The sequence below is a fragment of the Lepus europaeus genome, chromosome 1 (genome assembly GCF_033115175.1).
Source record: "Lepus europaeus isolate LE1 chromosome 1, mLepTim1.pri, whole genome shotgun sequence".
Classification (NCBI taxonomy): Eukaryota; Metazoa; Chordata; class Mammalia; order Lagomorpha; family Leporidae; genus Lepus; species Lepus europaeus.
The window spans coordinates 183759248-183782214 of NC_084827.1; the positions used below are offsets into that span (position 1 = coordinate 183759248).

The 22967-nt window shown below is 56.0% G+C and overlaps 1 protein-coding gene across 2 annotated transcripts in view; it reads right to left on the minus strand.

The window, feature by feature from the left end:
* THAP4 (THAP domain containing 4) overlaps window positions 1-22967 on the minus strand; it is a 45973-nt gene that overhangs the window by 13805 nt on the left and 9201 nt on the right. The window contains exon 1 of one of the 2 annotated variants that reach the window (XM_062194373.1): window positions 8230-8323. The exons of the other annotated variant lie outside the window; for it this stretch is intronic. Within the exon in view, the coding sequence (XP_062050357.1) occupies window positions 8230-8233 (4 nt within the window). The 5' untranslated portion in view covers window positions 8234-8323. Of the gene's footprint in view, window positions 1-8229; window positions 8324-22967 lie in introns of those variants that run through there. 2 annotated transcript variants of the gene reach the window in all.

The following is a 22967-nucleotide window of genomic DNA, read 5'->3' on the forward strand; positions in this document are numbered from 1 at the left end:
TTCAAGTCCTGGCTGCTTCACTTCTGATTCAGCTCCCTCCTAATGCTCCTGGGGAAAAAGCAGAAGACGGCCTAAGTCCTTGGGCCCCTTCCCCAGGTGGGACACCTGGAAGAAGCTCCTGGCTCTGGGCTTCGGACCAGCCCAGTTCTAGTCATTCTGGCCATTGGGGGAGTGAACCAGTGAATGGAAGACCTATGTCTCTCTCTCTTTGTCTCTGTAACTCTGCCTTTTAAATAATTTTTTTTTTTTTTTTTTTTTTAGACAGGCAGAGTGGACAGTGAGAGAGAGAGAGACAGAGAGAAAGGTCTTTCTTTTTCTGTTGGTTCACCCCCAATGGCCACTGCGGCCGGCGCGCTGCGCTGATCCGAAGCCAGGAGCCAGGTGCCTCTCCTGGTCTCCAACGCGGGTGCAGGGCCCAAGCACTTGGGCCATCCTCCACTGCTTTCCCGGGCCAGAGCAAAGAACTGGACTGGAAGAGGAGCAACCGGGACAGAATCCGGCACCCCGACCGGGACTAGAATCCAGTGTGCCGGCACTGCAGGCGGAGGATTAGCCTAGTGAGCCGCGGCGCCGGCCACAAATAAATAAATCTTTTAAAAAGAAACTGAAGGGGCTGGCATTGTGGCTTAGCGGGTAAAGCTACTGCCTGCAGCATCGGCATCTCATATTGGCGTTGGTTCAAGTCCCGACTGCTCCACTTCTGATCCAGCTCTCCGCTATGGCCTGGGAAAGCAGTAGAAGATGGCTCAAGTGCTTGGGCCCCTGCACCCGTGTGGGAGACTTGGAAGAAACTCTAGGTTCCTGGCTTTGGATCAGCCCATCTCCAGCTGTTGTGGTCATTTGGGGAGTGAACCAGTGGGAGGACCTCTCTCTCTCTCTGTCCTTCTCTGCCTCTCTCTAACTCTGCCTTTGAAATTAATAAACAAATCATCCTTGAGACCATCCTTGTTGAGAAGGGTGAGAGTGGGTGGGATGTGAGAGCAGACCCGGCAGAAGCATGGAGATGTCGGAGCCCTGGGGTGGGCAGAGCTGGCAGGGACTGAGCAGCAAGAAGCCCTGGGCATATCTCTGTGGGAGAGACGAGCTTGCCGGGTGTGGGGGAGCAGACACAGCTGCAGGGAGCCAGGACAGCAATGGCACAAGTGCTGACGGCAGAGGTGCACATGGTGTCAAGGACCAGCGTTTGGCAAAGGAGCTGCAGAGTGCAGCTGAGCGGATGTGCCGATGGCTTGCACAGGGTGCACGAGAGCAAGTGAATCACCGAGAGACAGGGGCTGGGGGAAGCGAGCTGGAGGGCTTGGGCTTTAGCAGCTGGGAAGACTGACTGATTTCCAGACAGAAGACTGAGAGACCAGGCCGCCATGACAGCCCCTGCCACCTCGTCAGCGTCCTGGGACGTTCATCACACAAAGCACAGCCAAGGTCACTGCCCGAGTGTACCAAAGCTGAATGTTAGGAGAAGGGGTCCCTCCCATGATGTGGGACATAGGGGCCGGGGCAAGCCTGGCCAACCTGGCACCCTGGCACAGGAAGTGACGCCTGCCTACGATCCAGACCAGAGGTCTAGGGTCTGTCCTCAGAGCCGCGCTCTACAACACCCTTGATCCCCCCCTCCCCACACACACCTGAGCTCTTTAGCATGGGATTTCACAGGCGCTCCACCCTGGCCCTCCCTCTCGTGCAGGCCCCCAGCGTAGGGAGGGACGGGGCTCCAGCGCAGGAAAGCCCGCAGGTGTGTTCCGGCTCAGGTCTCGCCCTTCCTCATCCACCCTACTCTGAGCACACACCTCCAGTGCTGCCAGGGGGCCCAGTCCTTCCTCCAAGGTCCTGCCAGGCTCCTGCTCTCACTCAGCCCTGGCAGCAAGACCAGGAGTGGGGCGAGCCTGCCCCCTAGGGTGGGAGTCCTGGCACTGCAGCTGCCGAGAGTGACAGGGGGCGTCCCGGGCGGCCTACCCAGGCGGCTGAAGCAGAGGAGGGAACGCCGCCACCCTGACCACGGAGAGGCCCTCCACGAGGCCAGTGTGCCTGGGCGCACCGCACTGCCCTTGCTCCCGGGTTCCCGCTCCTCCACACCTCCCATCCGCCCCACTGGGGAGAGACCCTGCCATCAAGCTCGAGGGCCCTCCGATGTCCACGTGGAGACGGTCTGAGGCCCAGCCACAGAGGAAGGCAGAAGCGGACCTGGCCCTTTCTTTCTCAGACCAGCTGGGGATTTTCCTGAGGGCTGGGACTGGGTAAGTCAGCATGGTTTCCTTCTCCGCAGGAAGTGAGACAAACTTCTTCCCGAAGTCGATTCTCAGGGAAAATAGGCCACAGACAACCTTTGGTCACCAAAATTGGTATGAGGGCTGGAAGACACAGCTTGGGGAGCACAGTGGTGGCTGGAGGTCCCATAGCAGGAGAGGGGGCTGGTGGGCAGACGGGAGGGGTGGGAGCGCTGGACTCAGAGGCCTGGACGCTCCTTTGACTGACCATCTGCCATGGGCAGTTCCTGCCAACAGCAGGCCTGCATACCCAGAACATCCACCGAGGAGCAGGGAATGGCAAGGCCAGCCTCTGTCCGAGCCTGTATCCAAGCAGGATGTGCCCAGATGTGGCAGGGGCGCTGCCCCCAGCTGACTCTGCTCCCCAACTCGGGAGGCAGAGGAAAGCTGGTGAAGCCCAAGGGTGGGGCACGCAGGGTGCTGACATGGACCAGAAACAGGCTACCCGGGAAAGACGCTGTCAGACATGAGGCAAGAGCTGCTGCTGAGCTTGCAGAAGCCTGGAAAGCAGTAAATGAAAAAGAAAGGTGAGCTCTCTCCAAGACCCAGGTGAGAATCAACACAGCACAGGGAGAGGAAGACACCTGGGACCATGTGGGACACAGAAGATGGAGCAGAGTGACAAGGTCAGACAGGATTCAAGGCCCCCCCACTGATGGGACTGTCCATCACACAGCCCCTCCCCCCCCCACTGATGGGACTGTCCACCACACAGCCCCTCCCCCACTGATGGGACTGTCCATCACACAGCCCCTCCCCCCCCACTGATGGGACTGTCCATCACACAGCCCCTCCCCCACTGATGGGACTGTCCATCACACAGCCCCTCCCCTCCCCCACTGATGGGACTGTCCATCACACAGCCCCTCCCCCACTGATGGGACTGTCCATCACACAGCCCCTCCCCTCCCCCACTGATGGGACTGTCCACCACACAGCCCCTCCCCCACTGATGGGACTGTCCATCACACAGCCCCTCCCCCCCCACTGATGGGACTGTCCATCACACAGCCCCTCCCCCACTGATGGGACTGTCCATCACACAGCCCCTCCCCTCCCCCACTGATGGGACTGTCCATCACAAGCCCCTCCCCCACTGATGGGACTGTCCATCACACAGCCCCTCCCCTCCCCCACTGATGGGACTGTCCACCACACAGCCCCTCCCCTCCCCCACTGATGGGACTGTCCACCACACAGCCCCTCCCCTCCCCCACTGATGGGACTGTCCACCACACAGCCCCTCCCCTCCCCCACTGATGGGACTGTCCACCACACAGCCCCTCCCCTCCCCCACTGATGGGACTGTCCATCACACAGCCCCTCCCCTCCCCCACTGATGGGACTGTCCATCACACAGCCCTTCCCCTCCCCCACTGATGGGACTGTCCATCACACAGCCCTTCCCCCACTGATGGGAATGTCCATCACACAGCCCCTCCCCCACTGATGGGAATGTCCATCACGCAGCCCCTCCCCTCCCCCACTGATGGGACTGTCCACCACACAGCCCCTCCCCTCCCCCACTGATGGGACTGTCCATCACAGCCCCTCCCCCACTGATGGGAATGTCCATCACACAGCCCCTCCCCCACTGATGGGAATGTCCATCACGCAGCCTCCAGGACGACAGTCTGGATTTCTGTACTAGGGGAGAAGGGAGCAACGACCCAGCGACTCCACTCCTATGGCACACATCTGACCTAATGGTTAAGGTATCCGAGTGCCCAGCCTAAGACCCAGCTCAAAGCCGGTGCCGCGGCTCAATAGGCTAATCCTCCACCTGCGGTGCCGGCACACCGGGTTCTAGTCCCGGTCGGGGCGCTGGATTCTGTCCCGGTTGCTCCTCTTCCAGTCCAGCTCTCTGCTGTGGCCCGGGAGTGCAGTGGAGGATGGCCCAAGTGCTTGGGCCCTGCACCCCATGGAAGACAAGGAGAGGCACCTGGCTCCTGATCAGTGCGGTGCGCCGGTCCAGCGGCCATTGGAGGGTGAACCAATGGTAAAGGAAGACCTTTCTGTCTCACTGTCCACTCTGCCTGTCCAAAAATAAATAAATAAATAAAAAAGACCCGGCTCAGCTCCTGACCCAGCTTCCTGCTAGTGCACACTCTGAGGCAGCAGGTAATGGCTCACGTAACTGGGTCCCCGCCTCCCAAGTGGAAGAAGCGGATTGAATTCCCAGCTCCTGCTCTGGCCTGGCCTGGCCCAGCCCTGGCTCTTTGGGAATTTAGGAAGTGAACCAGCAGGTGGAAGATCTCTCTTTCTGCCTTTCAAAAAACCAAAACCAGAAAAAACTCCAAGAAAATGGACACACCTGTCCACACAAAAACTAAGCAGCATTATCCTAGCAGCCCGAACTCAGAGAGAAAGCAAACACCCATGGCGAGCGCACAGCACGCCAGTGGTGCAGACCCTGGACGCCACACAGCCACGGAGGAACAGAGCACGTGCTGGGGGCAAGAGCCATACTGAAAAGAGCACATCTTGGAGTCTGTTTACTTGAAATGTCCATAAGGGGTAAACCCACAGACAGGAAGTAGACCAGCGGTGAAAATCCCATATGGGAGGCCAGGCTCTCACAGCCTGCCCCCGGCCCCGCCCCTGCCACTCCCGAGTGCATGCCCAGTAGGGCAGGTCAGAGGCCCTGTGAGGCGGAGACCACCTGGGTCTGGAGCTGTATGCTGACGATGCTTCAGGTGCACTGTTAGAACCAGCGCCTTGCTGCTTCTGTGTGGTCTCGGGTGGCTGTCAGGAAAACTGCAGCTCCAGCTCCGACCTCTGGCCACACTGGAGTGGGCAGTGTCCCACACCCAGCTCCAGGGAGCCCTCTCTTACCCTAACCCCGAGGAGGGCACAGAGGACAGGCCTGACCACCCAGGGCCTTCTCTTCTTCACACTGTCACTACTGCACACCTTCGGATAGCTCAACGAAAGCCAGAAACATTATTTTGTGCAAAATATCTCGATTTCTAAAGATCTGATCAAATTAAAACAAACAGCACAGCTGTGGCGTGAGCCACACGCCCTCGTCCCCGGCTGAGTCCTGTCCATGAACACCCACAGCCTTGTCCTCCAACACGGGGCGGTGTTGGCGGGACGGAAGCTTCCAGGCCCAGCCTCCCCTCCTGCTGGAATCTCTGTAGCGCCCAGTGCTGTCAGAGAGGAGGTTTCTTGTTGTGACTGCACAGCACGCAGGCTGCTGGGCGCCTCCGTGTGCCGTCACGTCATACTGCACACATGCACTGGGGAGGAACTGGCCGCCCAACAAAGATCCCATGGAAGAAAACAAGAGATCCTGCTGTAAAATACCCGTGAGAACCGGGGAAGGAGTGGGTAAGGAAGCCTGATACAGCTAGTCCCAAGCAAGACCCGAGCTGTGTGGAGTCCGACCAATACCCACCCCACCAAGGCCCACCAGGTGGGCTGGAAGCCTCTCATGAAGAAGGGGAGCGCCCCTCCAGAGTGAGCAATGCTGACAAACTCAGAAAAGGGCCTCACGAGGGAGGTAGAGATGAGGCTGCAGAAGCCTGCGAACAGGGAGTCACGTGGGGGCTGTGCTACAGCGGCTCCTGTTCTTGTACAACAGGAAGGGTGGGAACAGGGGACAGCAGAGGATGTGTCCCAAAGGCCTGGAGGGTGTTGCAGGGTGCTGAGGGGCTAACAAAAGCCTGTCAGGAGTCAGGCTGCCCCAAGCCCATAGACCACCTGGCACCCGGCCAGCCAGCTCTGGCTGTGCCTGACACCCCAGGCAGCAAGAGAGGGTGGGATGGGGCACACGTCCCTTCTCTGCTGTGACACCAGCCCTGGGTGAGGTCTGAGTGAGGTCTCACTTGACAGCAGCTGTGCTCTGGGGGCTACGCAGGGACACTCAGGTCAAAGGGGCTGCCGCTGGAAGCGAGATGTCTGGGAGGGCAGGATCACCAGAAATCACAACGCAGGATGGCAGGTGGTCAGGGAGGTGGAGGTGCCCAGAAGGCAGGTCGCAGGAGCCATGAGGGAGGGTGACAGGTGCAGGGCCCATGAGACCAGAGAGTGGACATCCCTTCTGGACAGACAGAAGCTGCAGAGGGCAGAGCCCAGTCTGACGGGGGCACTGGAGCGGAGGACAGGAGGTGCCTGAGAGCAGGTGGGGAGACTGCTGAGTGCCCTCACTTCCTGCCCTTGCTCTTTTTTTTTTTTTTTTTTTAATTTACCAATTTACTTGAAAGGCAGTTAGAGAGAGGTAGAGAGAGATGGAGAGAGAGGTTTTCCATCCTCTGGTTCACTCCCCAGATGGCCACACAGCTGGAGCTATGCCATCTGAAGCCAGGAGCCAGGAGCTTCTTCTGGGTCTCCCACGTGGGTACAGGAGCCCAAGGACTTAGACCATCTTCCACTGCTTTTCCAGGCCATCAGAGAGCTATATCGGAAGTGGAGCAGCCAGGACTAGAACCGGTGCCCATATGGAATGCCAGCACAGTCTGTGGCGGCTTTATCCGCCACATCACAGCGCCAGCCCCTGCTCTCGCTCTCGTACCTCAGCTCTTGCAAATCGACTTGGCCAATGTGAGCGAATTCATGAACCCAAGTCCAGCAGGTCCTTCCAGAGGCGGAAGCACAAAGGTGGGTGCCTGGGGACCCTGTGGTGCTCCTGTGGATAATCTTGGCTTCTCTGGACAAGCCCGTGCCGCACACACTGGGAGCGGAAAGCAGCAGCAGTGTTTCAGGCACCACCTGACAAGCACAAGGGGGCCTCAGAGGAGGCATCGTGAGTGGAAAAGTGGTCTCCATGGAGCCAGCAATGAGGCACAGCAGCACGGCTGCTGCCTGCAGTGCCGGCATCCCATACGGGTGCCGGTTCGTGTCCCGCTGCTCCACTTCTGATCCAGCTTCCTATTAATGGGCCTGGGAAAGTAGTAGAGGAAGCCCCAAGTATTTGGGCCCCTGCACCCATATGGGAGACCCAGAAGAAGCTTCTGGCTCCTGGCTTCAGCCTGGCTCAGCCCTGGCCATTGCAGCCATCTGGGGTGCAGATAGAAGATTGATCTAACTCTTTCAAATGACTAAATAAGTCTTAAAAAAAAAAGAAAAAGAAAAAGAAAGAAAGAAAGAAAGAAAGAAAGAAAGGTTAGAGCCCTTCATGGAAGATGAAGGGCCGCGCAGCTGTCCAGGCACCCAGCTGTGGCCTCTGAAGTGCAGGGCACTGACCTGCTGGAATCTCTGTGAATTTTTTTTAAAGATTTATTTTATTTATTTGAAAGGCAGAGTTACAGAGCGAGGGGGGAAGAGACAGGAGAAAGGTCTTCCATCTGCTGGCTTATTCCCCAAACGCCCGCCACAGCCAGGGCCGAGTCAGGCAGGAGCCAGGAGCTTCCTCCGAACGTTCCAGGTGGCTGGCAGGGGCCCAAGCACTTGGGCCGTCTTATGCTGCTTCCCCCAGGCCATTTAGTAGGGAGCTGGATTGGAAGAGGAGCAGCCAGGACTCAAACTGGTGCCCGTGTGGGATGTCGGTGTGGTGGGTGGCAGGTTTACCTGCCACATCACAGCACCGGTCCCAGAGTCTCTGAATTTTAACTTAGATAGTGACCAGGCTGCTCTGGGTGCTGGCTCCCTCTGTACTCACCCCTACCAGGGATGCTGCTGCCAACTTGCCCGCCACCGGCTGGCAGGATCATTCCAGAATCCAGATACAGGTCAAAATCCATTAAACCATATCCTCAAGGTGTGCATTTTACTTTATGCAGATTATCCTTAATTAGAAAACCAAAATGAACGTTAAAATGAAATAAAAAATATATTAAGTGTTCTACCCTATTTGCTACTTTAACCTCTTCAACTAAATCAGACAGGCTTTTCTATGCATTTTTTTCCTTGATTTCATTTTTCTTCTATTAAAAGATAACCAAAATGCAGAAGTAAAACTTTAACTTTTATAAAAAATGTAAAGTTTCATTTTTCTGGCCCAAGACATGGAAAGCAGGCTTACCCATCCCTACGTCTCCTAAACTCGACACCGTCAAGGTTCCTCAAGGTTGTTTGCTGCCAACCGGACACGGGAACTGTTTGTACCTGGCCGTGAATGGCCCTGCAGGAAGTGAGCGTTAATTCAGGGTGCATTCTGGGAGCTGTAGTTCTACAAGGAAAGATCATTTCTCAGAAGACAGTGGGAGGCAAAGATGGCCCTGGAGCTCACAGACTGTACAGCTGGGAGTTTTGGGGAGCCCCTGGATTTTAGGAGTGCAGGTCAGTCCTGCGCAGACTGAGGAGCAGGACTGCTGCCGAGGGCCACCTGCTGAGTGGGACTGGCTCGAGGACCCTGGGACAGTGGCTCTGGCATGAACTTCTCTGCCTGCCTCCTGGGGCTCGGGGACTGTTCTGTCTCTTGGCAAACGGGACTGGGGAACCTGGGGACAGAATCGTTCCTGGTGTTCCAACTGCACATCACACAGTGGGGCCAGAGTGGGGTTTCCTGCCAGCACACAGAGAAAACACTGACTGTGCAGCACAAGAGGCACAGGCGTGCTGCGGCCGCCCGGAGCACAGGACCTGGCCCCGCACACTAGGGGAACGTTCTGTCACACGACTGCAAGGAAGAGAGGTGCATGGGGGAGACAGACCCTGGAGACAGACACAGGGAACAGACACTTCTACGTAAGGGGCTCCAAATGACAACCGTCCGCAGATGCTTTGTTGGGTAACCTGGTTATGCTTGGTTACCTTGCTAATCCAAAAGTCCCAACTGAAAAACGATTAACATCAGTAACAGAACTGGATAAAACAGCTCATGTCTGAAACTCACGGCTCCCTCATATACTGACAATAGCCAAACTGAAGGTCATAGAAGGGGAGCTTCCAATTCCAACTCTGACACGTACGGACTACAGGTCCTTCCAAACAAAACAAGGAACAGACTGAAAAGCAAAGACTTTTCTTGGACCCAGCAGAGTAGTCAGGGCATGGACAGCGGCCCCAACACGGAACTGTGGCCCAGGTTGGCTTCCCCAGAGCAGAGACCGCAGGGTCCAGGAGCTGCCGGGAGAGGAGCTGGGCAGTGGTGAGCAGGCCGAGGCACAGCTGAGTGTCTCCTGATGGCCACGGCAGGAAGCAGATCAGGGCTTTACCGTGAGAAGCCAAGGGGAAAGGTTTCCTTCCCCTTCTGACAGGGGAAGGAGAGCTGGCCACTCTGAAATGAGCCCAGAGCTCTCTGAAACAGGCCCGTTCTGTAGAGGGCCGGGGCTGACCTCGCCTGGGAAGGGGTTGACGCCCACTGCCCCCTCCAGCCTTCCTGGCTCACTCGAGGGGAAATGCTTGTGAGTGCCTAGCAGGGCAGGGAAACAGGCCATGAAGGTCCGCCGCGTAGCCACAGCAGTGCAGACCACCTACCTGCCCCACACCCAGGGCTCCAGCAGGAGCACCGGGAGCAACCAGACATCAGGGAGATGAGGCAACGCTCCTCTCGAGCCAGATCCATCACCTGACACACCACACCTTCTCCCGGCAGGAAACTACAGGAGTTCAAACAACAGGAGGCCACTGCTCTGGGCTCCACGGAGCCAGCCACGCTGAAGGCCGACCTTCTCGCTCAGGAGGCAGGCGGCAGCAGCATGCCCCCTGCCTCCACCCCACAGAGAGGAACGCGGGGTCAGTCAGTCATTTCCCTGCCCTTCTCGGCGACTTGGAAACCACAGATCGCTTTATGTTTCCTTCTGCCTGCCCACTGCGACACCTGCTCCATCTCCCTGACACGCTGCCCACTTCTAGAACCACAAAGTCAAGCCAATCAAGACCTTGCACTGCTCTAATTCTGCCCTCTGACATATACACAATGAAAAGAAAAACACAGTCTTGAAAGACAGAGCCAACATGAGAATCAGACTCCCTGAGGCAGAGATGAGGGAATTATCAGACTGAGAATTTAAAGTGACTATGAGTAAGGGCTCCAACAGAAAACGTGCACAGAACAAAGAACACACAGGTGCTGCAGGAGGACAGGGGAACAGAGTCACAGAAAATGACACACTTAAGGGTTGGCACTTGGTGTGTAAAGCTACCACCTGTGACTCCGGCATCCCATTTGGCCACTGGTTCAAGTCCCAGGTGCTCCATTTTTGATTGAGCTCTCTGCTAATGTGCCTTGGAGCACACTGAAAGATGGCCCAAGTCCTTGGGCCCCTGCAACCACGTCAGAGACCCGGAAGCAGCTTGGTTTCAGTCTGGCCCAGCCTAAGCAGTTGCGGCCATTTGGGGAGTGAACCAGCAGAAGGAAGACCTCTCTCTGGAACTGTGCCTTTCAAATAAACAAATCTTAAACAATTAAAGAACAGAGGGCATTCATTGCCACTGGCCTTTCCGCAAGGGACATCATTTAAGTAGCCTTCGCCTTTTCCTCACATTCTTAACTGACCTAACAGATCGATCTACCAATAATAGCAAGCTTGCGGCTCCGTGTGGAAGTGAGACGAGCAGGCAGTCTACAAGGGACAGTGTGGAGCTGTAGACACTGTGCTAAGCCTTGCTCTGACCGTGCGCAGGGCAGTGTCGTCTGCTGTCACTGTTCCCTGCAAACTCCAGGACAACCCCTGAGGAAGCCTAGAGAATGCGTGTAAGTGATAACCTAGGAGAGGTAAGAAACTAAAACCACAGAAAAGCCAGAGCAGGTAGGAAAAGAAAGAAAGAAAATGAAAGCAAAAAGAACAGAGAGCAGTTACAAACATGGCTGAAACCACCTAGCACATCAGCGGCCCCTGTGGATACCTGAACACACCAATCAGAAGAGGCCACCGAGGGCCGGCACCGTGGTGTAGCAGGTAAAGCCGCCACCTGCAATGCTGGCATCCCATATGGGCACTGGTTCGAGTCCCAGCTGTCCCACGCTTCCAATCCAGCTCTCTGCTATGACCCGAGTCCTTGGGCCCCTGCACCTGTGTGGGAGACCAGAGGAAGCTCCGGGCTCCTGGCTCCGGATTGGCGCAGCTCTGGCCGTTTCGGCCAATTGGGGAGTGAACCAGCAGATGGAAGATCTCTCTCTCTCTCTTTCTCTCTCTCTGCCTCCCCTCTCTCTCTATGTAACTCTGACTTTCAAATAAATAAATGTCTTTTTTATTTTTAAACAGAAAAGGCCCCCTGAGTAAGCTAACATGAGGTTCAGAAAGATGAAAGATAGAAGCAAAGCTACGTCACACTGCACTAGGCACAAGTTCCAGGGGCACGTTTGGACTGTGGTTAGGACTCCCCTAGCCCATATCAAAGTGCCTGGTTCAACACCTGCTAATGAGGCCCCGAGAGGCAGTGGTGGCGGCTCAAGTAATTCAGTTCCTGCTACCCATGTGGGAGACGTGATCAGAGAACCAACTCCTGGTCCCAGCTGGCCCAGTCCCAACCTTTGTGGGCATTTGGGGATTGAGCCAGGGGACGGCAGCTCTCTTGTCTGTTTCTCTTTGTCCATTCTCTCTCTCTGTACTCCCCCACCAACAACAAGAACAGTTATGTTAATGTCAAACAAAACCAACATCAGCACAAGAACGACAATCAGGGATACAGCAGGGCATCACAGATAACAGACATTCACCTCCGGAGACGTCACGGCCCCACCCACGGAGCATCAGAACATCTGAGCCTGGAATACGTGCGTCAGAAGCAGACGGACCAAGAGCAGAAAAGTGGCGGTGACACAGCTCACCCGACAGCAGCATCAGTGAGGCCGAAGGGGCACCTTCAGATGGCTTCATCAGCCAGAGCAGAGCACACATACTTCTCTGGTCCTGAAACACTTCTCAAAGAACAGAAACCCTACAAACTCTGCTCTCAGACAACAACAGAGTTAATCTAGAAATCAGTAACATCAGGGCAAGGTATGTGGAGGGCCAACAGCCTCGGCACCCTCCCCAGGCAGGGGCTCAGCCCAGCAGGTGTGTATAGTGGCCCTGTTGCAGCCTCCAGCCCCTCTCCTCTTCCCAAAGGTTGGGGGTGGAGCTCTCTGGTCCAACAAGACCGGGTCCTCTGGGGACAGTTTCATCTCCAGCAGGCACTCAGGAGCACACAGGCCTATTACAAACCAAGGAGGAAAGATGCTCCTGTTACCCCATCACTCAGGAAATCCCACCTTGGGTTTTAGGAACTCTAGGCTGGGGCAAAGGCCAAAATGACATTTATGAGGGACTGCAACAAGACCATGGAAAGGGGCCGGCGCTGCGGCCCAGCTGGCGAAGCTGCCACATGCCATGCAGCATCCCATATGGGTGCTGGTTTGAGTCCTGGCTGCTCCACTTCTGGTTCAGCTCCCTGCTGATGGTCTGGGAAAGCAGAAGTGCTTGGGCCCCTGCACCCATGTGGTAGAACCAGAAGAAGCTTTTGGCTCCTGGCTTCAGACTGGCCCAGCTCCATCATTGCGGCCATTTGGGGGGTGTACTAGCAGATAGAAGAGCTCTTTATCTCTCTCTGTAACTATGCCTCTTAAGTAAATAAATAAATCTTAAAAAAGATCATGGGGAATGGAATTAAAAGCATATTTTGGTGGAAAAAATTGGAAATCAATGCATATGAGGGTCTTCAAATCATTCACGATAAACTCGTACATGTTATGCAGAGACTACACTTGATCTTAGCCAAAGGCTGAGAAACGATCATTCTATTATGAAAACACAACGCACGGATTTCCGATTTTTTTGGTAACAAAACAAATTTACCTTTTAATTCCACTTTCCATGGACTTTGTGAGGTTTCCTTGCATTGCATCACAGCATCACATGTGAGACACACATCACTTCACGGTGAGAAACTGGGTTTCCCACAGATCCAGACCAGGCAAGGACGCAGCCTCCGACCGCACTGACCGGACCTGTAGGTACCAGCTGACGCAACCCAAGAGGAGGGGGTGAGAGCTGATACAGACTGTCCGCACACTGTGTGCCTAGAAGATTCCAAAGAATCTGCAAAAACAAACACACACACACATCCCCTCCTAGAAGAAACATGGCAATGAGTGCAAATGGTCAGGAGGCACGCCTGCCACAGCCTGTCCACCAAGTGTCCAGGCGGAGCAGGCCCGCTTGACCTGGGTGATGTGCATGTTGGGTCTGGTTCATCTTAGCCATCTGGAGCAGTCTTGTGCAATTCTCTGGTTTTTGTTTTTTGTTTTCTAGATTCATTTATTTATTTGAGAGGCAGTTACAAAGAGAGAGGGGGAGAGACAGAGATAGAGAGGTCTTCCACCCACTGCTTCACTCCTCAGGTGGCCACAATGACTGGAGCTGAGCTGATCTAAAGCCAGGAGCCAGGAGCTTCTTCTGGGTCTACCACACAGGTGCAGAGGCCCAAGCACTTGGATCATCTTCCACTTCTTTCCCAGGCCATCAGCAGAGAGCTGGATCAGAAGTGCAGCAGCTGGGACTTGAACTGGCGCCCACATGGGATGCCAGCACTGCAGGCAGAGGCTTAGCCCACTACACCACAGCGCCAGCCCCCCATTCTCTGTTCTTTACCTGCACATTCCTCATCTATTCTGAGAAATGTTCCTTCTTCTGAGCGCCAGTCGTCTCTGAGGGTGTACACAGCCAACCGTGTTCTACAGAGAGCGATCTCCAGCCTGTGAGGACTCACCTCGGCTTCCCTAAGTCTCCTTTCCAGCCAAGCCAAAAATGCAGTGAAAAATAAAAATTATCATAGAACACGCACATTTCAACTAGAATTCGATCACTTTGGAACACTTCATTAAAAGTTGTTGGGCTTGTGAACGCAGGGCCTAGGTCAGGCTTAGCCTGCCCTGTGAAATCCTTTATTAGCTTTCTCACAGAATCTGCTCACTTCTGTGGACAGCAGTTACACCAACACTGCTGGCCAAGGTTATACACAAGTCACTTGCTTTTCTATATGCTAGCACCAGGCAATCAGAATTTGAAAAAAAAAAAAAAAAATTACCAACTTATATTTGGAGCAAAAAAATGAAATATTTAGGTATACATGGAACAAAATATATATACGGGCCGGCGCCGTGGCTTAACAGGCTAATCCTCCGCCTTGCGGCGCCGGCACACCGGGTTCTAGTCCCGGTTGGGGCGCCGGATTCTATCCCAGTTGCCCCTCTTCCAGGCCAGCTCTCTGCTGTGGCCCAGGAAAGCAGTGGACGATGGCCCAAGTCCTTGGGCCTTGCACCCACACGGGAGACCGGGAGAAGTGCCTGGCTCCTGGCTTCGGATCAGCACAATGCGCCGGCCGCAGCGGCCATTGGAGTGTGAACCAACGGCAAAAAGGAAGACCTTTCTCTCTGTCTCTCTCTCTCTCACTATCCACTCTGCCTGTCAAAAAAAAAAAAATATATATATATATATATATATATACACAAAATATGTACAAGTACTGAGGAAAACTATAAAACTCTGATGAGGGGATGGCATTGTGGTGCAGCGGGTAAAGCCACCGCCTACAATGCCGGCATCCCACGTGAACACCAGTTTGAGTCCTGGCTGCTTCACTGCCGATGCAGCTCCCTGCTAACGTGCCTGGGAAAGAAGTGGAAGATGACCTAAGTGCTTGGGTCCCTAAACTCACGTGGGAGACCTGGAAGAATCTCCTGGTTCCTAGCTTTGGTCTGGCCCAGCCCTGGCCATTGTGGCCATTTGGGGTGGATGGAGGATCTCTGTCTCTCCCTCTGTCTCTGTAACTCTGTCTTTAAAGGAAATGGAAGATTTAATACTGCTAAGATGTCAGTTATTGGCCGGCGCCGCGGCTCAATAGGCTAATCCTCCGCCTTGCGGCACTGGCACACCGGGTTCTAGTCTCGGTCGGGGTGCCGGATTCTATCCCGGTTGCCCCTCTTCCAGGCCAGCTCTCTGCTGTGGCCAGGGAGTGCAGTGGAGGATGGCCCAAGTGCTTGGGCCCTGCACCCCATGGGAGACCAGGATAAACACCTGGCTCCTGGCTTCGGATCAGCGCGGTGTGCCGGCCGCAGCGCGCCAACCGCGGCGGCCACTGGAGGGTGAACCAACGGCAAAAAGGAAGACCTTTCTCTCTGTCTCTCTCTCTCTGTCCACTCTGCCTGTCAAAAAAAAAAAAAAAAAAACAAAAACAACAGATGTCAGTTCTTCCTGACTTGATCAACCAATTCAAAATACCCAGTCAAAACCCAGGAGAGCATTTTGTAGACACGAGCTGGTTGCAAACTGTACATGGAAAGGCAGAAGGACCAGAAGAGCCACTACTGCACTGAGGACCACAGCCAAGGGCGCCCCCAGGGTCTGCTGTGCGCTGTGTGGTCACTAATGGACAAGTCACAGGGTGCAGAACTGGACCCACACAGAAAACACGGATTCTGGTTGTGGGTCACGTGTGGGACAAGTGTGCTAGAAAGACTGGCTGGAATCTAGACACAGACCTCACACTTGTCACAAAGGTAACTCAGGAGGGATCACAGGTGTAAATGTAGAACACAGACTACAAAACTCTTACAAGAAACAACAAAACCTAGGTGACCTGGGGTTTGGCAGAGTCTAGAAATAGCACCAAAGCATGACCCTCATAAGAAGAACCTGGTAAGCCAGACTTAATTAACACTGAAACCTCGGGGCTTGCGCTGTGGCACAGCGGGTGAAGCCGCCGCCTGCAGTGTTAGCATCCCATATGGGTGCCAGTTCAAGTCCCGGCTGCTCTACTTCCAATCCAGCTCTCTGCTATGGACTGGGAAAGCAGTAGAAGATGGCCCAAGTCCTTGGGCCCCTGCACCCGTGTGGGAGACCAGGAAGAAGCTCCTGGCTCCTGGCTCCAGATCAGCACAGCTCCAGCTGTTGTGGCCAATCGGGGGAGTGAACCATCGGATGGAAGACTTCTCTCTCTGCATCTCCTTCTCTCTCTAACTCTGATTTTCAAGTAAATAAATAAATCTTAAAAAAAAACAAAAAAGAAAAAAAAACCCTGAGACCTTCTGCTCTGCCAAAGACACTGTTAACAAAATATAAACAGACAAGCCACAGACCTGGAGAAAATATTTGCAAAACACACAGGATTTTTATGCAAAGAAACAGGAATTTTTAAAACCTGACAACAAGAAAACAATCTTTGAACCAGACCCAACATGCACATCACCCAGGTCAAGCGGGCCTGCTCCGCCTGGACACTTGGTGGACAGGCTGTGGCAGGCGTGCCTCCTGACCATTTGCACTCATTGCCATGTTTCTTCTAGGAGGGGATGTGTGTGTGTGTGTGTTTTTGCAGATTCTTTGGAATCTTCTAGGCACACAGTGTGCGGACAGTCTGTATCAGCTCTCACCCCCTCCTCTTGGGTTGCGTCAGCTGGTACCTACAGGTCCGGTTGGTGTGGTCGGAGGCTGCATCCGGACACCTCACCTCAGAAGATACACAAGTGGCAAAGAACCAGCAAGATGCTTCCTGCACGCGTCACCGGAGAATGGCAATGAGAACTCCACATAACCACAGCCGTGGCCGAGACAGAACACTGGTGCCGAGGGGTGTCGAGCCACGGGAACTCCCACTCGGCGCTGGTGCACATGCAGGACAGCACCAGCACTCCAGAAGACGGCTTGACAGTTTCCTACAGAGCTAAACATCCTCCTAGGAATGTGACTTCTTGTGAATCTGCACCGCGGCTTTAGTCACAAAAAGCAACCAAGGCCTCCCTCAATAGGGAAGTCTGGTCTCCCACGCTGGCAGCAGGGACTGGAGTACTTGAGCTAGCACCGTTGACTCCCAGAGTGCACATTAGCAAAAAGGTGGAATCAGAAGCAGAGCCAGGGGGCGGAGCTGTGGCGTAGCAGGTTAAACCTCCACCTGCAGCACCAGCATCGCATATGGGCACTAGTTCGAGTCCCGGCTGCTCCACTTCCAATCCAGCTCCCTGCTAATGCACCTGGGAAATTAGTGGAAGATGGCCCAAGTGCTTGGACCCTGAATCCACGTGGGAGACCTGGAAGAAGTTCCTGGATTTTCGTATAGGCCCAGCTCCAGCCATTACAGCAATTTGGGGAGTGAACCAGTAGATGGAAGACCTCTCTCTCATTCTCTCTCTCTCTCTCTCTCTCTCTCTCTCTCTCTGTAACTCTGCCTTTCAAATAAATAAATAAATTTTAAAACAAAAACAAAAAGCCAGGCCAGGACTCTGAATGCAGGTGTCAACTGCTGCGCCAAATCTCAGCCCATGTCTTTCAAATTAAAAGCAAACAAAATTAACAAAAACCAGAAACTACATTCTTAAAAAAAAAAGAAATGAGCTTGGGGTAGGCATTTAGCTCTGTGTTCAGACGCCAGTTATGGCTGTTAAGATCTACACTGGCAGCCATGCAGCCAGGCCGGTGACGGGGAGAGCGTGCACGCTGTCCAGTGCCCCCCATTCTGCCGTCTGCAGGATGAGGGGTGCTTCAGAGAAAACAAGCCTGGGAAGGGTCCTGGAGAAATTCAAACCGCAGTGAACAAAGCCAAGAGAGACCTTGGAATAACTCGTGGCCAGGTCCACACTGGGAAGCTCTGACAGAGCCCAGACGAGCCCAGGACCCAGGGGTTAGGGGCTGGCTGCCAGTAGCAGCTGTGGGCCACCTTCAGGATCTGTTCTGGTTTGGCCTACGGGCTCTCAACACCACCATCAAACAGCCTCTTGCTCTGCTTGCCTATAGGAGCTGCTACACTGAGTCCCGTCTCCCTTCTGCTGTGCGGCGTCATCAGCCAGTTACGCACAGACGAGCTGCAATCCTTACAGCACTAAAATGCAATGTTTACGTCTTGATTGTCAAATTGACAAGCCCACTTTCCCAGGATTCCCATCTCACCCGGGAGCAGGATGCAAGCTAAGACCCTACCCCGCTTGCTTATCCAATTAAGGTAGCACCCCTGCTTCACTGAAGAGAGGAGAGAAGAGAATGCTGGGGAGAGGCCTCCTTACCACAGGTACGGTGCGCTTGCTTGCACTCGCTCCCACACAGTCCTCTGGCCCACTCATGAGGGGCAGCCCACACTCACGCTTCAGTGTGTGCTTATCCTCACTTGTAAAGAAACCCTATTTTCACATGATGTAACGCACACAGATGCCTCTGCTTTGCATTCTTCTCTCTCTGGGGCCAGTGGCCCGGATCAGAAACTAAGACACACAGGTTCGAGTCAGGTTCAGGTCAGAACAGAGAGCTGGAGCTCGCTCGCTCGCACACTGTGTCCCTGGCTTCCTCTCCGCTCCCCGCGGTCCTGCTGTGGATCAGCACTGGCACACAACATTCCAGACTCGGCTTCTTGGTCCTTCATGACAAACAGAACTGTCTTCATAAGCTTTCACATCAGGAAAAACAAGAAGCCAATTAAGACGCCTGCACCCATGGCAGAGTGCTCAGACAACGTCCTGACTGGCTCCCGACACCCCAGGAAGTAGTGGCGACAGCTCAAGTCACCAGGCTCCTGCCAGCCATGTAGGAGACCCAAACTGAGCTCCCAGCTTCTGGCTTTGGCCTAACCCACTCCCAGCAGTTGTGAGCATTTGAGCCAGCAGACAGGAATTCTCTTTGCTTATCTCTCTTGCAAGCCATCCCTCAAAAAAAAAAAAAAAAAAAAAAAAAAAAAAAAAAAGCTATTAAACTATGAGGAGACAGGGAGGAGAGAAAGAAGCCAGAGTGAACAGGCAGCCTAGTGTGTTCCTTGGAGTTTTGCAAAGGGAAACCTATAGAGTAGCAACATCAGGAGCTGCTGTGGGCTGTGGGGAGCAGGAGGGAGGAGGACAGTGGGTTCTTAGGCAGGGACACCACTGCAATGGGGACACATCATCTGCTGCTATCAGAATTCAAGCACAAGGTGAACCTGAGTAATGAAGTGGCCATATTGTTTCAGTTTGGGAGAAATGGATCACAAAAGGCAAGATTTTCTTTTGGGAGGAAGCAGGAGTAAAGTTGTTCTTTGTATTATCTGAATTTTTCTGCTAATCTAAAACTGTCCTAAAAATCTACTAATTAAAAAGATAATGTGGGGCCTGTGTTGTGGCACAGGGAGAGAAACTGCTGCCTGCAACGCTGCCATCCCATATTGGAGTGCTGGTTTGAGTCCCAGCTGCTCCACTTCTGATCCAGCTCCCTACGACTATGCCTGGGAAGGCAGAAGATGGCCCAAGTTCTTGGGCCTCTGACACTCACGCAGGGGACCCGGATGGAGCTCCTGGTTCCTGGCTTTGGCCTCGCCCAGCCCTAGCTGTTGCAGCCATTTGGGGAATCAGCAGAAGGAGGCCTCCCCTCCCTGGCCGTGTCTCTCCTCATTCTGTCACTCTGTCTTTATTTCAAATAAGTCTTTTAAAAACAATAAAAAGTTGAGGGGTTGGTAGAAGTGCAGATGAAACAAAAGTGGCACCATGCTGATGTATCCCAAAGTTGGGACATGTGTGTGGGGACAGGTGTGTGGGGACAGGTGTGTGGGGGCAGGTGTGTGGGGGGACAGGTGTGTGGGGACAGGTGTGTGGGGGCAGGTGTGTGGGGGGACAGGTGTGTGGGGACAGGTGTGTGGGGGCAGGTGTGTGGGGGGACAGGTGTGTGGGGACAGGTGTGTGGGGGCAGGTGTGTGGGGGGACAGGTGTGTGGGGACAGGTGTGTGGGGACAGGTGTGTGGGGGGACAGGTGTGTGGGGACAGGTGTGCGGAGGCAGGTGTGTGGGGACAGGTGTGTGGGGGGACAGGTGTGTGGGGACAGGTGTGTGGGGGCAGGTGTGTGGGGGGACAGGTGTGTGGGGACAGGTGTGTGGGGACAGGTGTGTGGGGGGACAGGTGTGTGGGGACAGGTGTGCGGAGGCAGGTGTGTGGGGACAGGTGTGTGGAGGCAGGTGTGTGGGGGGGACAGGTGTGTGGGGGCAGGTGTGTGGGGGGACAGGTGTGGGGGGACAGGTGTGTGGGGGGACAGGTGTGTGGGGACAGGTGTGTGGGGGGACAGGTGTGTGGGGACAGGTGTGTGGGGACAGGTGTGTGGGGACAGGTGTGTGGGGGGACAGGTGTGTGGGGACAGGTGTGTGGGGGGACAGGTGTGTGGGGACAGGTGTGTGGGGGGACAGGTGTGTGGGGACAGGTGTGTGGAGGCAGGTGTGTGGGGGACAGGTGTGTGGGGACAGGTGTGTGGGGACAGGTGTGTGGGGGGACAGGTGTGTGGGGACAGGTGTGTGGGGGGACAGGTGTGTGGGGACAGGTGTGTGGGGGACAGGTGTGTGGGGGCAGGTGTGTGGGGGGACAGGTGTGGGGGGACAGGTGTGTGGGGGGACAGGTGTGTGGGGACAGGTGTGTGGAGGCAGGTGTGTGGGGGGACAGGTGTGTGGGGACAGGTGTGTGGGGACAGGTGTGTGGGGGGACAGGTGTGTGGGGACAGGTGTGTGGGGGGACAGGTGTGTGGGGACAGGTGTGTGGGGGGACAGGTGTGTGGGGACAGGTGTGTGGAGGCAGGTGTGTGGGGGGACAGGTGTGTGGGGACAGGTGTGTGGGGACAGGTGTGTGGGGGGACAGGTGTGTGGGGACAGGTGTGTGGAGGCAGGTGTGTGGGGGGACAGGTGTGTGGGGACAGGTGTGTGGGGACAGGTGTGTGGGGACAGGTGTGTGGGGGGACAGGTGTGTGGGGACAGGTGTGTGGGGGGACAGGTGTGTGGGGGCAGGTGTGTGGGGGCAGGTGTGTGGGGGGACAGGTGTGTGGGGGGACAGATGGGGGGAGGGTCAGGTGTGGGGGGACAGGTGTGTGGGAGACAGGTGTGTGGGGGCAGGTGTGTGGGGGACAGGTGTGTGGAGGGACAGGTGTGTGGGGGGACAGGTGTGGGGGGACAGGTGTGTGGGGGACAGGTGTGTGGAGGGACAGGTGTGTGGGGACAGGTGTGTGGGAGACAGGTGTGTGGGGGCAGGTGTGTGGGGGACAGGTGTGTGGAGGGACAGGTGTGTGGGGACAGGTGTGTGGGGGGACAGGTGTGGGGGGACAGGTGTGTGGGGGGACAGGTGTGTGGGGGGACAGATGGGGGGAGGGTCAGGTGTGGGGGGACAGGTGTGTGGGAGACAGGTGTGTGGGGGCAGGTGTGTGGGGGCAGGTGTGTGGGGGGACAGGTGTGTGGGGGGACAGATGGGGGGAGGGTCAGGTGTGGGGGGACAGGTGTGTGGGAGACAGGTGTGTGGGGGCAGGTGTGTGGGGGACAGGTGTGTGGAGGGACAGGTGTGTGGGGACAGGTGTGTGGGAGACAGGTGTGTGGGGGCAGGTGTGTGGGGGACAGGTGTGTGGAGGGACAGGTGTGTGGGGACAGGTGTGTGGGGGGACAGGTGTGGGGGGACAGGTGTGTGGGGGCAGGTGTGGGGGGGTCAGGTATGTGGGGGCAGGTGTGTGGGGACAGGTGTGTGGAGGCAGGTGTGTGGGGACAGGTGTGTGGGAGACAGGTGGGGGGGTCAGGTATGTGGGGGCAGGTGTGTGGGGACAGGTGTGTGGGGGACAGGTGTGTGTGGGGGCAGGTGTGTGGAGGCAGGTGTGTGGGGACAGGTGTGTGGAGGCAGGTGTGTGGGGACAGGTGTGTGGGGGACAGGTGTGCGGAGGCAGGTGTGTGGGAACAGGTGTGTGGGGGGACAGGTGTGTGGGGACAGGTGTGTGGGGGGACAGGTGTGTGGGGGGACAGTTGTGTGGGAACAGGTGTGTGGGGACAGGTGTGTGGGAACAGGTGTGTGGGGGACAGGTGTGTGGGGACAGGTGTGTGGGAGACAGGTGTGTGGGGGGACAGATGGGGGGAGGGTCAGGTGTGGGGGACAGGTGTGTGTGGGGACAGGTGTGTGGGGACAGGTGTGTGGGAGACAGGTGTGTGGGGGGACAGATGGGGGGAGGGTCAGGTGTGGGGGACAGGTGTGTGTGGGGACAGGTGTGTGGAGGGACAGGTGTGTGGGGACAGGTGTGTGGGGGACAGGTGTGTGGGGGACAGGTGTGTGGGGACAGTTGTGTGGGGAGGCAGGTGTGTGGGAGACAGGTGTGTGGGGACAGGTGTGTGTGGGGACAGGTGTGTGTGGGGACAGGTGTGCGGAGGCAGGTGTGTGGGGACAGGTGTGTGGGGACAGGTGTGTAGAGGCAGGTGTGTGGGGGGACAGGTGTGTGGGGACAGGTGTGTGTGGGGACAGGTGTGTGGAGGCAGGTGTGGGGGGACAGGTGTGTGGGGGGACAGGTGTGTGGGGACAGGTGTGTGGGGGGACAGGTGTGCGGAGGCAGGTGTGTGGGGGGACAGGTGTGGGGGGGACAGGTGTGCGGAGGCAGGTGTGTGGGGACAGGTGTGTGGGGGACAGGTGTGTGGAGGCAGGTGTGTGGGGACAGGTGTGTGGAGGCAGGTGTGTGGGGGGACAGGTGTGTGGGGACAGGTGTGTGGGGGGACAGGTGTGCGGAGGCAGGTGTGTGGGGACAGGTGTGTGGGGGACAGGTGTGTGTGGGGGCAGGTGTGTGGGGACAGGTGTGTGGGGGACAGGTGTGTGGAGGCAGGTGTGTGGGGACAGGTGTGTGGAGGCAGGTGTGTGGGGGGACAGGTGTGTGGGGACAGGTGTGTGGGGGGACAGGTGTGCGGAGGCAGGTGTGTGGGGACAGGTGTGTGGGGGACAGGTGTGTGTGGGGGCAGGTGTGTGGGGGGACAGGTGTGTGGAGACAGGTGTGTGGGGGACAGGTGTGCAGGGGCAGGTGTGGAGGGGAAGGTGTGCGGGGGGGCAGATGTGTGGGGACAGGTGTGTGGGGGGACAGGTGTGTGGGGACAGGTGTGTGGAGGCAGGTGTGGGGG